Source organism: Orcinus orca, chromosome 13, assembly GCF_937001465.1.
Source record: "Orcinus orca chromosome 13, mOrcOrc1.1, whole genome shotgun sequence".
NCBI lineage: Eukaryota > Metazoa > Chordata > Mammalia > Artiodactyla > Delphinidae > Orcinus > Orcinus orca.
The window spans coordinates 62,466,573-62,478,854 of NC_064571.1; the positions used below are offsets into that span (position 1 = coordinate 62,466,573).

The following is a 12,282-nucleotide window of genomic DNA, read 5'->3' on the forward strand; positions in this document are numbered from 1 at the left end:
GTAATTGGGTACTTGTGAACCCATTGGAAAGGTAAACTATTTTTAGATCATAAGCTGAATATAAATATTTGGAGGATTCTTTTAGACTCTTTGTTAAAATGATGGCTAGTAGGCCTTCAGTTTATTTCTAGTGTTCTTTGTATTTTGCTTACTTTTACTTGTCTGATTTACCATCACCTGGAGAAATTTCCTTAAAAAGTATTACTAAATAAGAATTTTCTTTTGCCTGATTTCTATCATGCTTCTTTTCTAGATCTCAAAGTAATTGAAGCTATCCTCAGAAACTTCTCTCCCAAAATATATCGGATACTTTACTTAAAGTATTTGTATTTTGTTGTTATTCTCCTGCTAGACCTTACAGTAGATATTGGTCAGTGGTGTGTTATCTCTGGAGGAAAAAATATCCATAGGCTGAATTTTTAATCTAAACTCTTTGTTTAGGACCATTTAAAATGAATATAACTGACCCAGAGCTTACTCCACATGGTCAAGTGACTTTTTGTTGTGCACTTAGATAACAGGCTGGGTGGCCGCCTGCCATTAGCATTGGAAAAAGACTATCTTCAGCTTTTAAGATGTCATATTTCTAGGTACCACATGAAAATCCAATAGAGTAAACTAATATTGGAGCTATTTTTAGCTATGCATCACTGTATTTTCTATTATGAGTGTAACTTCATGATACCTATTCAAAGAAGAGTTTCAAAAACAGTACAAGAATTCTTGGTTAACCTTCACCCAGATTCACCAGTTTTTAACATTTTGCCATATTTGTCACATTTACTTTATCATTCTCTGTGTGTAATTTAAAATTCTGAGCCATTTAAGAGACGTTATATACCTATTATATACCTATACCCCTAGATCCTTTAGCATGTAATTCCTGTGAATAAGGACATTCTCTGACAGCACATTACATTATCAAAATCAGGAAATTTGACATTGACACATGCTGTTATTGTTTACACTCAAATTTGCCAGTTGTCCCAATGATATAATAATTAGTTTTTAACTTTGACATATCTTAAATTAGTGTTATCTTTGTGTAGATTTTCCCTTTTTTTCTTGTAAAAAGTATTGTAACAAAAATCACTAATTAAACTTAAGTTCTTAATAATTGATTTCCACTTCATAAAAGGCTGTCAGGAGGAACTTGTGATAGTTTAGGTAGCGATTTTGGCAGTTGCCTGATTTGCATGAGTCATCTAGTTGGGATAGAGGTAGAAATTAGAATAGGTACTAGCTTTGTTACCATGATTTTGGGGAAGTCACCGATGTTTTCTGGACCTTGGTTCATTCACTGTGTTAATGAACCTAATGACATGTGGCCTGCCTGTCTCATTGTGTGTATAATTAAGATCTCTTTGAACACAATTAAATAGTGTGCAAAAAAATACTATTAGGATGCTATTTTCAGATTCCAAACATGGTAGACTGTTAAATGACCATTTCTATTATGAGAAAGAGAAGATTAAATAGTTAAAAATTCTCTTTGTCATGTTTATCTTTAGATGATAACCATGTGATAAAGAGCTCTGTATCTAGAATGAGCTGAGATTTAAGTTTGGGAATTATCTACATGAAGTAATGATGGAATTTTATTAAAGTAGCAAAAGCATCATAGAACACTGTAGGATGAGAAATGTCAGTGGCTCTGGGCTAAGCTCTAGGTGGCATCCATTGATAGCAGGTGGTGGAAAAGGAAATTCTAATTCCCAGGTACTTCTAGATTTGTCAGTAGAGTGTTGCTCAGGTGATTCTCATTTCCTAACATCACAATTATGAACACAATTGCAGAATAAATGAACTAAAGACAAGTTAAAGTCATATCATTTACTTTTCCAGTCTCTTAGGTGAATATTCAGTTCTCTTTTGTGTGAAGAAATAGTAGCTTTGACAAATTTGTATTGCTCTTTAATTTTTTCTTTTTAGCAGCCACCTCTTCCTGCCAAATAAATAGAGTCATCAGTCATCCCACTCTTCCCATCAGCATCACTGCTCATGAAGACAGGCATATCAAATTCTATGATAACAATACAGGTAAGAATTTATTTAAATTGATTATTGTTAAAGCAAAAAAAAAAAAAAAAAAATCCCAGCTGTAATTTTGGTGTCTGTCAGTGGCTTTATAGTCAGCGAATAGGCACTGAAACACAAATCCTCTCCCAGATCAGTTTCTTTTTACTCCATCTAAATCTGCTAAGAACTAGTCTTCACGATAGCATATAGAATCATCTTGGTTTATTTAATAGTAAATAGGTGTTATATTTTGGCCCTAGAGCCAAGGTTATTACTAGGAACACAATGAAAAATTCATTCAGATACCAATAAAATGATCTCTTGTTTTGAATATATTGTGGAAAAGTAGAAATTTACTGGAAGTAGAGGCATATGATCATTACAGATGGCAAACCCCTGAGTCATTTCATTTATTTTATTTGTTTTTCCATGGACTAAATTTTTTCTGTATTATAATACTGATTATTTGGTCCTGACTGATTTGCACTGAGGTATGGAGGCTTTCCCAATTTTTATTAGCTTATATTTCACTAGTCTAAAGGAAATGCATGAAGAGCTGGTTGGGAGAACAACTCACTGTATTAGCAGCCATATTTACCTGAGTATCTGCTACTGGCTTTGTAAATGTGTTGACTTTTGCTAACTTTGCTTAGCTACAAGTGATGAATAATTTAACATTTCTAATCTCTTTCTATGTACTGTTTCCACCAAAATTGTGGCCAGGTTTTCTCTCTGTTACTTTGTCTTTGTCTCAGTATTTTCTTCTGCTTCCACAAAACAGATAATTTGCCTGTAGCTAAAGGATGCAAAGTCAGTGATGAATAATGTCTGAGTTTTAGTTAATGAACATGGCTTAAAGGAATATTTGTGTACAAATTAATGACTTCCAATTTGTGAAAGACAAAAATATAATCTGAAATTTGAGCTTTTGTTTCTCATTATCATCATGGCCAGAGCAGGGAGGGAGACATGTGTTGTTTTCGCAGTTGGAAAAGCTATTGATGTAGAGACTACACAGAGAGGGGTGACTGGCAAAGCCAGTACAGCAAGGTAGCTGGCTTGTATTCAGGATAAGGTAAACTATTACTAAAGAGTAACAATCTCTTTTTCCAAAGGCAAACTGATCCACTCGATGGTAGCCCACCTAGAAGCTGTTACAAGTTTAGCAGTTGATCCAAATGGCCTGTACTTAATGTCTGGCAGTAAGTACAACTATGGATTATTTATTTATTCTTACCATTTTTATATTTAATGTAATTTTTCTCTTAATTTCTTTTCTTTTGATATAGGTCATGACTGTTCAATACGTTTATGGAACCTAGAAAGTAAGACGTGTATCCAAGAGTTCACAGCTCATCGGAAAAAGTTTGAAGAATCAATTCATGATGTAGCTTTCCACCCATCCAAATGCTATATAGCCAGTGCTGGGGCTGATGCACTGGCTAAAGTCTTTGTATGACACAATGCATCATCTTCACCTTCTAGCTCTTTATAAATAATCAACTGCACAAAAGAGATACAGAAGACCGGGGCAAGAGTCAACCCATCCAGCCCTTTTGTTCTGCTGAAGGAGCACAGAGAACATTTGTTAAAGTATAGTTTTGCAATTCGTTTTCTAAAACTAAGGTTTGTTCAGGTTGCTGCAAGCTCAGCTGAATCTGTGAGCCTGAAAACTTTAAAATTTTTCCCAAAATAGGAGCTTTTATTTCTGAGGTTGTTCTAATTCGCTAGGCAGGCCTGAGCGAAGAACATAGGTTTAGCTTGCCCCTATTGAGTAAATAGGGCACATTATAAGGGATAATTAAAAAGGTTGATGGCTGGGAATGAGTAGAGGAAGAGTGGAAATTTAGACCTAGTTCTCCCCTGAGAAATCTTGTTAAACATATTAGGTAGTCAAAACAGTAATCTTTATCATATCTGCTGTACTAACCCCTATGTGCATAATGACCAGGCAGTGTTAAAATGCATTTTTAATTTAGCTCTCCTTTCAACTGTTCTCATGAAGCACCTGGGAAAACATTTTACCTATTAGAGGGAAAAAAAGAAATGCAATAACATGTTAAATATATTATTATTCAGAAATGCTAAACAAATATTTAGTTTTTAAGCAGATTTCTATATTGTATTACATTTTTGAAAATAGATTTGGTACCATTCTAAAGTTTAGCTGTCAAAAACACTCACCATTATGAAGAATAGTTGATAGAGTCTGCTTTTACTAAAAGATTTAACTTATTCAGGTTTAAGATTCTGTTTATTTTTAATGGCAAGCAGGTCATATCTTTATAATAATTTCTGTTAATTTTAAAATTCATTTTATTCATGTGATGTTTATAGTACCAGAGTGATTATTTCCTATCAATGAAATCTTACCTTTCAGTGGTTGAAAAGCTGGAAGTTATTTGCAAGTACTTATTTATCAAAACCCACATAACCATGCTTCAGATGATCTCTACTGTTTCTTCTTTGTCTCTTACATTCAAATTATCTGACACCTACCAAAAATAGTTAATAATTATTATGTTTTAATAGTCCAAAGGATATGGTTAACCTCAGGCAGCTGCTTTTGCAGAAGTACTAAATAAAGCAAATGTTTTTTGCCCCAGGAATTCCCTTATTAATATCTCCAAGAAGAAGAACCTCTTGGAAATCTGGATGGAATAGTTTGGTGTATAATATTGGTTAAAGCGTTCTTTCTTTCTTTCCCTCTCCCTACCCACCTCCAGTGTCTAATTGGAATACACAGCATGTTTTAGTAGGCAGTGAATCAATACTGTTTCTGGGGAAAACCATTCTTGAAGGACCAGGGTTCCCTAAGCGCACCTTACCTATGACCCACATATGGTCAACTCTTGGGATTTCCATGACCCCACTGTCTGGACCCAGTATATAGACCTCATCCCTACAACTGTCTCACCTCTCCTCACACTCTTTCTTATTTGCCCAAAATGTCAGAGACCAATCTGGAAATTAGAAATAAGTTACTAATACCCAAATTTTCAGCAAAATGTATTTTTAATAGGCTCTCAGACTTAAAAAAAGTCCATATCCATAAATATTTAACCTTTTAATATAATTCCTACATTCCTATGCCCATGTATTCCATTAGCATAACAATGGCACTTCTGATAATATGTACATCTACTACTCCCTGAAGAAGTATTATCACGATAGTGTCAATCAACAGCTTTTCTTTAAAATTTCTGCTTATCTGCCTCTGGAATTCTGTAGTATACAGGCAAGTTTTCTTTAAAGACCTGTGTTAAATTTGCCTAATTGATATACAGATATGCTTTAATATTTTGACACAGCTACCTTGTCATTTCATCTGTGCTTTGGTTCACAGTGGGCTCAAGGGACTCCTTTGTGTATTCAAATGATTTGACCTGGATATGAGCTACCAGTTAAATGTTTATATTCCCATGCAGGTATAGAATTCCACATTGTGTTTGGTGAATTCCTCTTTTGATTGTTCACAAAGTAAATAAATGATGTTGCTGACCTAACATTTGTAGAAGGATACTGGAAAATTCCAGTCAGGTGCTCTTAATTGGCAGATTTGTGATGGATGACTACAGGCTATTGTTCTACCAATTATTGCTTTAATTACTTTCCAAGGTCCGCAGTGCCTGCTTTCCTTCTGTCACTGGAATTCTCAAAACCAAGCCACTCTCTTCACCTGCGTTTTATGCCGCATGGTTGAAATGCATTTTTCTGTTAGTAAGTAGAAAACAACCATGAGATATGTAGACCGTAGTGCAAATGATGGAACTGTTGAAAGTTCCTTAGAAAGCCAGTGCTGTGCTCTTGGAGATTGTACCCAAAAACAGAGATTCTTCTCCACTAGCACTGTTATGATCTCAGTGTAGAAATGAGGCAAAGCTGTCTTCCAACCAGATAGAAGCATATATATGTGTCTGAATTTTCCCTCAGTTTATCAAAAATTCAATGAAAATTGACAAAATGAACAAATTCCAGATTTGAACAGTCACTGAAATGCTGTCATAGTGCTTCATTTGTAAATATTTTGTATGAAATGTATTGGAATAGTATGGAAATCAGCAGGAGATGTGGGTCCCTGCCTTATCTTCACATGCTATGGATACATCTCTGGGAGCTTGCAGCACCCTTCTCAAAACTCAGCTGTCTTATGGAGCTCATTTGCTACTTGAACCATAGACAGGTATTTAACATAAGTGATATAATGACCTTCAGTATTTTTCTATTGAACAAGTTTAGCAATTTTTGCCATTAAACAGATAATTAGTTATGCAAAGTATTTAGCTTTTATAATCATTTTAGTTATGACTAAAAGGGGGGGAATTGAGCTGCATCACTGATAACGAACTTTGTGAGAAATTTTTTGTTTATCTGACTTTCATTCCTTCAGTATTCTTGCTATAAATTTCTTTGGGAGATAATGATGAAGATTTATTTGAAAATGTCTAAAATGTATGTATATTTTATAAATATATATTATATATATTGTAGGAATATATATAATATATATAGACTATATATATATATATATATATATATATAAAACCATAGGTGCATTTTACTGTTTTGTATGTTCATTTTTGGAGGTAGTGTACACAGCAGGTAATGACGAGTATGATGAGTGTTGTGCTGTTTGCTTTTGCAGTATAATATATAGTTCTAAATGTTTAAATTACTGTATATACTATATTCATTATAGGCTAGCATGCTTGTTTTAAAGACTGTCATTCTAGTTTATTAAAATCTGAATGTAAGAAAACCTGACTATTCAAATGTGAATTGAAAAGTATTCCATTCTCAGTACTGAACTATTTCCATTGAACATTCAGGATTTTTGACAAAACAGATATCATCAAGAAGGCAATAGCTAGAGAAAGAGAGGTGCCTTTAAAAAAAAAAAAAACAAATGCAGCCTTACAGTGAGGATGAGGATTGAGTTTCTTTGTGGGGGAAGGGGTATGAGAGCGAGAGAGAGGGGGAGAGAGAGAGAGTGTGTGTGTGTGTGTGTGTGTGAGTGTTTGCCAATCTGTGAAGGTCCTGATTTGTGACCATCAGTGTCTTTTTAATGTATCTGTTCAACTTCTAGGACTTCAGGGGACATTTCATGCGCTGTCTTCGTGCTCTTCTGAGCACCATAAGTACTTTCCAAGAATTTTGAATGTGAATTCCTAGAAATTTCAGTAGAGAAGAAAATGGCTCTTCTTTCATTGTAAGTCAAGTTCAGGTAGTAGGAGAAATTATTGATTCACCAAAATTATGGGATCTCATGAACGTTGGCTAAGTAAATGTAATTTTTAAAGGCTCACTTTTTTAGCACTTCATATATTTCCCCTTTACACAAGAGCATGTCATGATTCTTATGTGATGAAGATTCAACTAGTAAAAATCATTTTTAATGATTTTTAAACACCTGAACTAGTTAAAATTCCACCTAAGAATAGTATTTAAATGGCATCTTTCATATCTACCTCTTTGTCATTGCTGCCATTTTTGACTCAAGCAAATCTTTATGACATCTAAAATAATGGTTGGATGCAATTTAAAAATCTGTGTTGGTGCTTTTCTCAGGCTTTGTCATTTAAGTTATATTGAACAAAGATGTCACAAATCAGATTGAAAGGCTTAGAATTAATTTTGATTTTCTTTTGAAAGAACTGCTTAAAATTTATCGTCAATGTTGATAGTGAGTTGGAGATAGTCTCTGGTTAGTATATGTCTGTGTGATGCTTTCAGCCAAGAGCCAAACTGTTACTGATTTACATGGGAAAAGAGCTCTTAAGTATAATTTTCTTCAGCTTACTTTATTCTTTGAAAGCTATTTCAAGGCTATTAAGTACCTAATCATTAATTTTATTTACTCAGAAGTTGCCTCTGTTACTGTGTTGTTTAGTTATTTATATAATTGCATTATTTTGTTTAACACTGGGATTCAGGTTGTACAAAAGTAGTAGCTGACAGAAATTGTATGTATATTTTTCTGAAACGTATCAATTCCTTCAGTTCATTTTAGAAGAAGGTCCAGAAAACTAACATATCTGTGTTTAAAAAACAAAGGACAGATCAGGTCCTTGGTAGATGATTTGAATCATTCTACTTTTGCCACTGAAAGTTTTTTAATTGGCTATATATCCATCATCCAACTGGATCTCAGTGTCATTGTAAAGGATGCCGGGTTCACAGAGTATTAAACAGATTGCATCTTTTTTTTTTAATCAAAAAAAAAAAAAAAAAGCGAATATAAAGCCAAACAGAGATCTCTTGATCCCACTTATTTATTCTAGGAGTATTCCTGAAGTGGTGCTTAAGGGTCAGAATTTTCTGGATCTTTGCTAGCCAAGCTTTAGATTTGATTTAACTGGGACCACATGCCTGTCATCCCTTGGATGCAAATTAGAAAGTTCATTTTAATTTATATTAACTGTAATGTCTGCCTGGGTTTTTAACAGGCTGTGAACCAGTGAGTGCCTTGTTAACGTAGAATGATTTTTCCCTGGTTGTGTGTTAGCTCCTCTCTGAAAATGTCTTAGAGAATGGTATTTTAGTTGACTTGTAGAGAGCTGCTAAATTTGGTGTCATCAGCAATCAGAAAGCCTTCAGTCTACCACATTACCACCCTCCGTACTTTCTTTTCATTGTTTGGCTGAAGTTTGCCTCTTGTGAGAAACAAATACAACCCCCTTCTCCACACAGCTTTTTTCCAATCCAGATTAAGAGGTATCCCCTATACCTATCCCAACTATATGATCTAATACCTGTTTTTAGGAGGAACCACTTCTGGTTTTGTAATCCAGAAGGATTACAAATCCTGTAATCTACTGGTTATTTTATGTCTTCTCCACTTCAGTTTACTAGAGCTGACCTCAGGGCATCATCAGTTCAGATTCATGAATAACTCCTTTTCTCCACACCCCTTCACCCCTCCAACTGGTGATCCCTGGGCCAGATTGTTTGATCTTCAGGTATTTTAAAATTTAGGTGTAATATCAATTAATGTAAATTAATCCAAATGCTAATTTTTGTGGTGCAAGAAGTTTCTTTTGTAAATTCAGGGTATGGATAAGCTAATTAAGATATCCTTTTTTGGTGGCTCTAAGTGTATTATTTGTTTTTAAATAAAGTGTACAAATATAGATAATGTGCTATAGGTGTCTCATGAATTGAAATATTTGTCAGATTTGGAATCTAGTGGGTTTGCAGTTAAAATACTTTAATACAACCTGATTTTGTTTTGGGGGTTAGGTAGTAAAGGGGTGCAGAGAAATAAAAGTGTATTAGACAAAGTAGGTGTGAATCCAAAGTAATGAACCGATCTTAATTATTGATTGTAAGGAAGGTGGAGAAATTTATCATTATAGAGAGTTTGGGACTTTGTAAAACCAGTAAAATTAAAATACCCCACACGATTGGATCATGATACTTTCAGGGACATGTATATTTTTTCTCAAGTGTTCAGTTACATAATTTAAAAAATTACACATACACATATAAATTTAATGTGCTTTTATTTTTTCTTTGTTTGGCTACTTAACAGGCAAGCATAAGCCTTCTACCCCTTGCTCCTTCAGATCAACATTATTTTTCAAGGGCTTCTGCTCAGAACTCACTGTCTCTTTGTTCCAATCTGGAGCCACAATAATATATAGAATCTAAAAGGTACCGCTTCTGGTGTCCTTGAAACTATCCACTGTTCTATGATGTTTCATATGCTGCTGTAGTAATAAGTGTTCTATTCTTTGGTATGTACACATTTTTCAGTAGTGTCAGAAATGTCCCTTTTGTCCCTTGTAATGAGAACTGAGACGTGATTTGCTGGAGTTGTTTTAGAGTCATCTAGCTCAGAAGGTCAAGAGGACTCCAGAAGTTTTTCAGGGATTGATGGACCCTCTGGGGTCAGCCCAGGTTCAGAATGGTATTCTAACCTGCTTTAGGTTTCCCAAGGGCACCACTGACGTTTTGAAGGGTCCTAGGTTGTCCTGGCTCTTAGAGTATTCCCCAGGAACACCTGGAAATCTGGTAGCATCCAATGCTATAACCATAACACATCCCTCCACTTGTTACTTCTCAGTTACACCTGTCGTTTACAATGATGGGGACGCTCTAGCTCTGTGGAGAAGCACTGACATGCAACTTTGAAAATTAGATTCCATATTTTCTGAAACACAAATTCTAATTTAGTATATTTTGTATACTTTCAAAACCAAACAATCCAAAACCCACCAAACGGAAAATTACTCATTTCAAGTTTCACTTAGATCTTACAAAACCCTAAGCCCTTTCTTATTCTTAGTTGTTATTAGACTAAAGGTAATGGTGTTTTTGGTCAGACTTGAAGAAGGATCTGACTATTTGGGAGAATAAAATCTGCAATATCTTTCCTGCTGGAAGGGTCTGTTTCATAGAAAATTCTCTCATCCTTGGTTATTTAGCCATTCACCTTACAGGAAGACTGGTCCAGATGCTAACTCCCTTTTGACTTTTCCTGTGTGCCTCTTTAAAGAGTTAATTAATCCAGTGATATAAAGGAGAACCCACAGAAAAACACCTGTTAAATAGCACTTGGAGTACTAGAATTAGTATTATTAATTCACATGCCAAAGTTTTTCATGTCCTTATAAGATCCAGGGTGTGTATCAGGTTCCCAATCTATAACCTCAAACCAAAGATATTTTTGAATTACCTCATATAACAGCATCATCAAATTAAGGGTAATGGTAGGGAAACCCATCATTCACAAATGAGAATTCCCAAACTGAAAAACTTTCTTTAATTAAAAAAAAAAACTGCATGCATGGAAAGCAAAATTTTATGTTAAGCATATGTTGAGAAAATAAGCAGCTTGTGGTTTATATAAAATGTGTTGAAATGTTAATGTATACTGACATCACCTACTCCTTCCTTATGGAAGTGGGACCAAGGCAGTAATTTTTCAGAAATAAATAAGATTAACTTACCTTAAAGCAAAAGAAACTCATCAGAAAGTTTTCTTTCGGTGCTGGATAACTTGGGTGAGGGTGTGGGGAAAGATGTATCACACTGAAAAGGAAAACACAGTTAGCCTCTGATCTGGACCCATCACCCATTGTCTTCCTTTCTCGTTAAAAGACTTGTAAAGATGACCTCTAAGAGACGTTTGGTCTGTAAAAGTGAATGGTTCCAGTTCTGGCTTTTTTGTCATTGATCCCTGTCATCTAAATTAAAGATTTTGGGGAACTATGTCAAAAGTATCCAGGAGTCCCCCGGTTAAAGTGTCAGACAACATAGCTTTTTATTATATTGTAGGAAGCTATATTAACATAGGCCCAGGTATGCTGTGTCATCTGCATATGTCAGAATGAAAACCAGACATGTAAGAAATGTCCTAATGTAGCCAAGTGGTAATCTCATGAAAAGATAGAATCATTTTTATAGAATGAGTTCTGTTGTTTTGAATGACTTTGTGCTTTTAGAAGCATTTGTTAAAATATTTACATATTTTTCTACAAGCTTTGAGCCCACATATTTCAGAATATCCTATTGATGGAATTATTTCACTCAGTGTGTATTTTAGAAAAAGAACGCAATGGTCTCACGTATCTTTTTGCAGTAATTTATGGATAACACGCCTGACCCCTGCTCCCCACCAATACTCAAGTGCCATGTAGGAATTCTTTCATATGTGGTAAATATCTTAGTATTTTGCTGACTGGAAAAGCAGTATTTTTATACATAGCTTGCAGGTAAACCATGGAGCCTTGTGCATCTGATAAATGTTGAAATGAATGGAAAGTTAAGATAGAGCATGTATACCACGTAAGTAATGTTAATAGTGTCCCCTCAGAGCTAACAAGGATAAGGTTAGATTCTGCCAATTGCCATTCACAGATTTTGAAAGTATGCTTGTTTAGCCAAAATACCATTTAACAATCAGTTCGTTTAAGAGGAAACTTTTTCAATGAAATAGTACCTGTTCAGTTTCCTTGTATATCTCAGGGTCAGAAGAAAGGAGGTTTTTCCCCAACTCTGAAACATTCAGACTTTCTTTTATTCCTTTGATTAGCCTTTTAAACAAGCAGGACAATAAGCTCCTTATTTCTCATTGTTGTAGGATACCTAGGAATATATATCTGATGATTAAATTAAAAAAAATAAAACTTGCAAGCAGACTTTTTTCTCTTAGAAACGTCATTGCTTTCTGGAGGCAGAAATAATTTTACTTTTGAACTTGAAGGTTGTAGATCAAGGCAGTTTTATACCCTTGATGTATGCAAGTTATATACAGCTTGT

General features: G+C 34.7%; 1 protein-coding gene across 3 annotated transcripts in view; it reads left to right on the forward strand.

Moving 5' to 3' along the window:
* STRN (striatin) overlaps window positions 1-9,154 on the forward strand; it is a 109,940-nt gene extending 100,786 nt beyond the window's left edge. For all 3 annotated transcript variants that reach the window (XM_033419287.2, XM_033419288.2, XM_004265055.4), the window contains 3 exons: window positions 1,933-2,040; window positions 3,135-3,221; window positions 3,309-9,154. In XM_033419287.2, coding sequence (XP_033275178.1) covers window positions 1,933-2,040; window positions 3,135-3,221; window positions 3,309-3,478 — 365 coding nt within the window. In that variant the 3' untranslated portion in view covers window positions 3,479-9,154. The remainder of the gene's footprint in view (window positions 1-1,932; window positions 2,041-3,134; window positions 3,222-3,308) is intronic.
* Window positions 9,155-12,282: the final 3,128 nt, after the last annotated feature.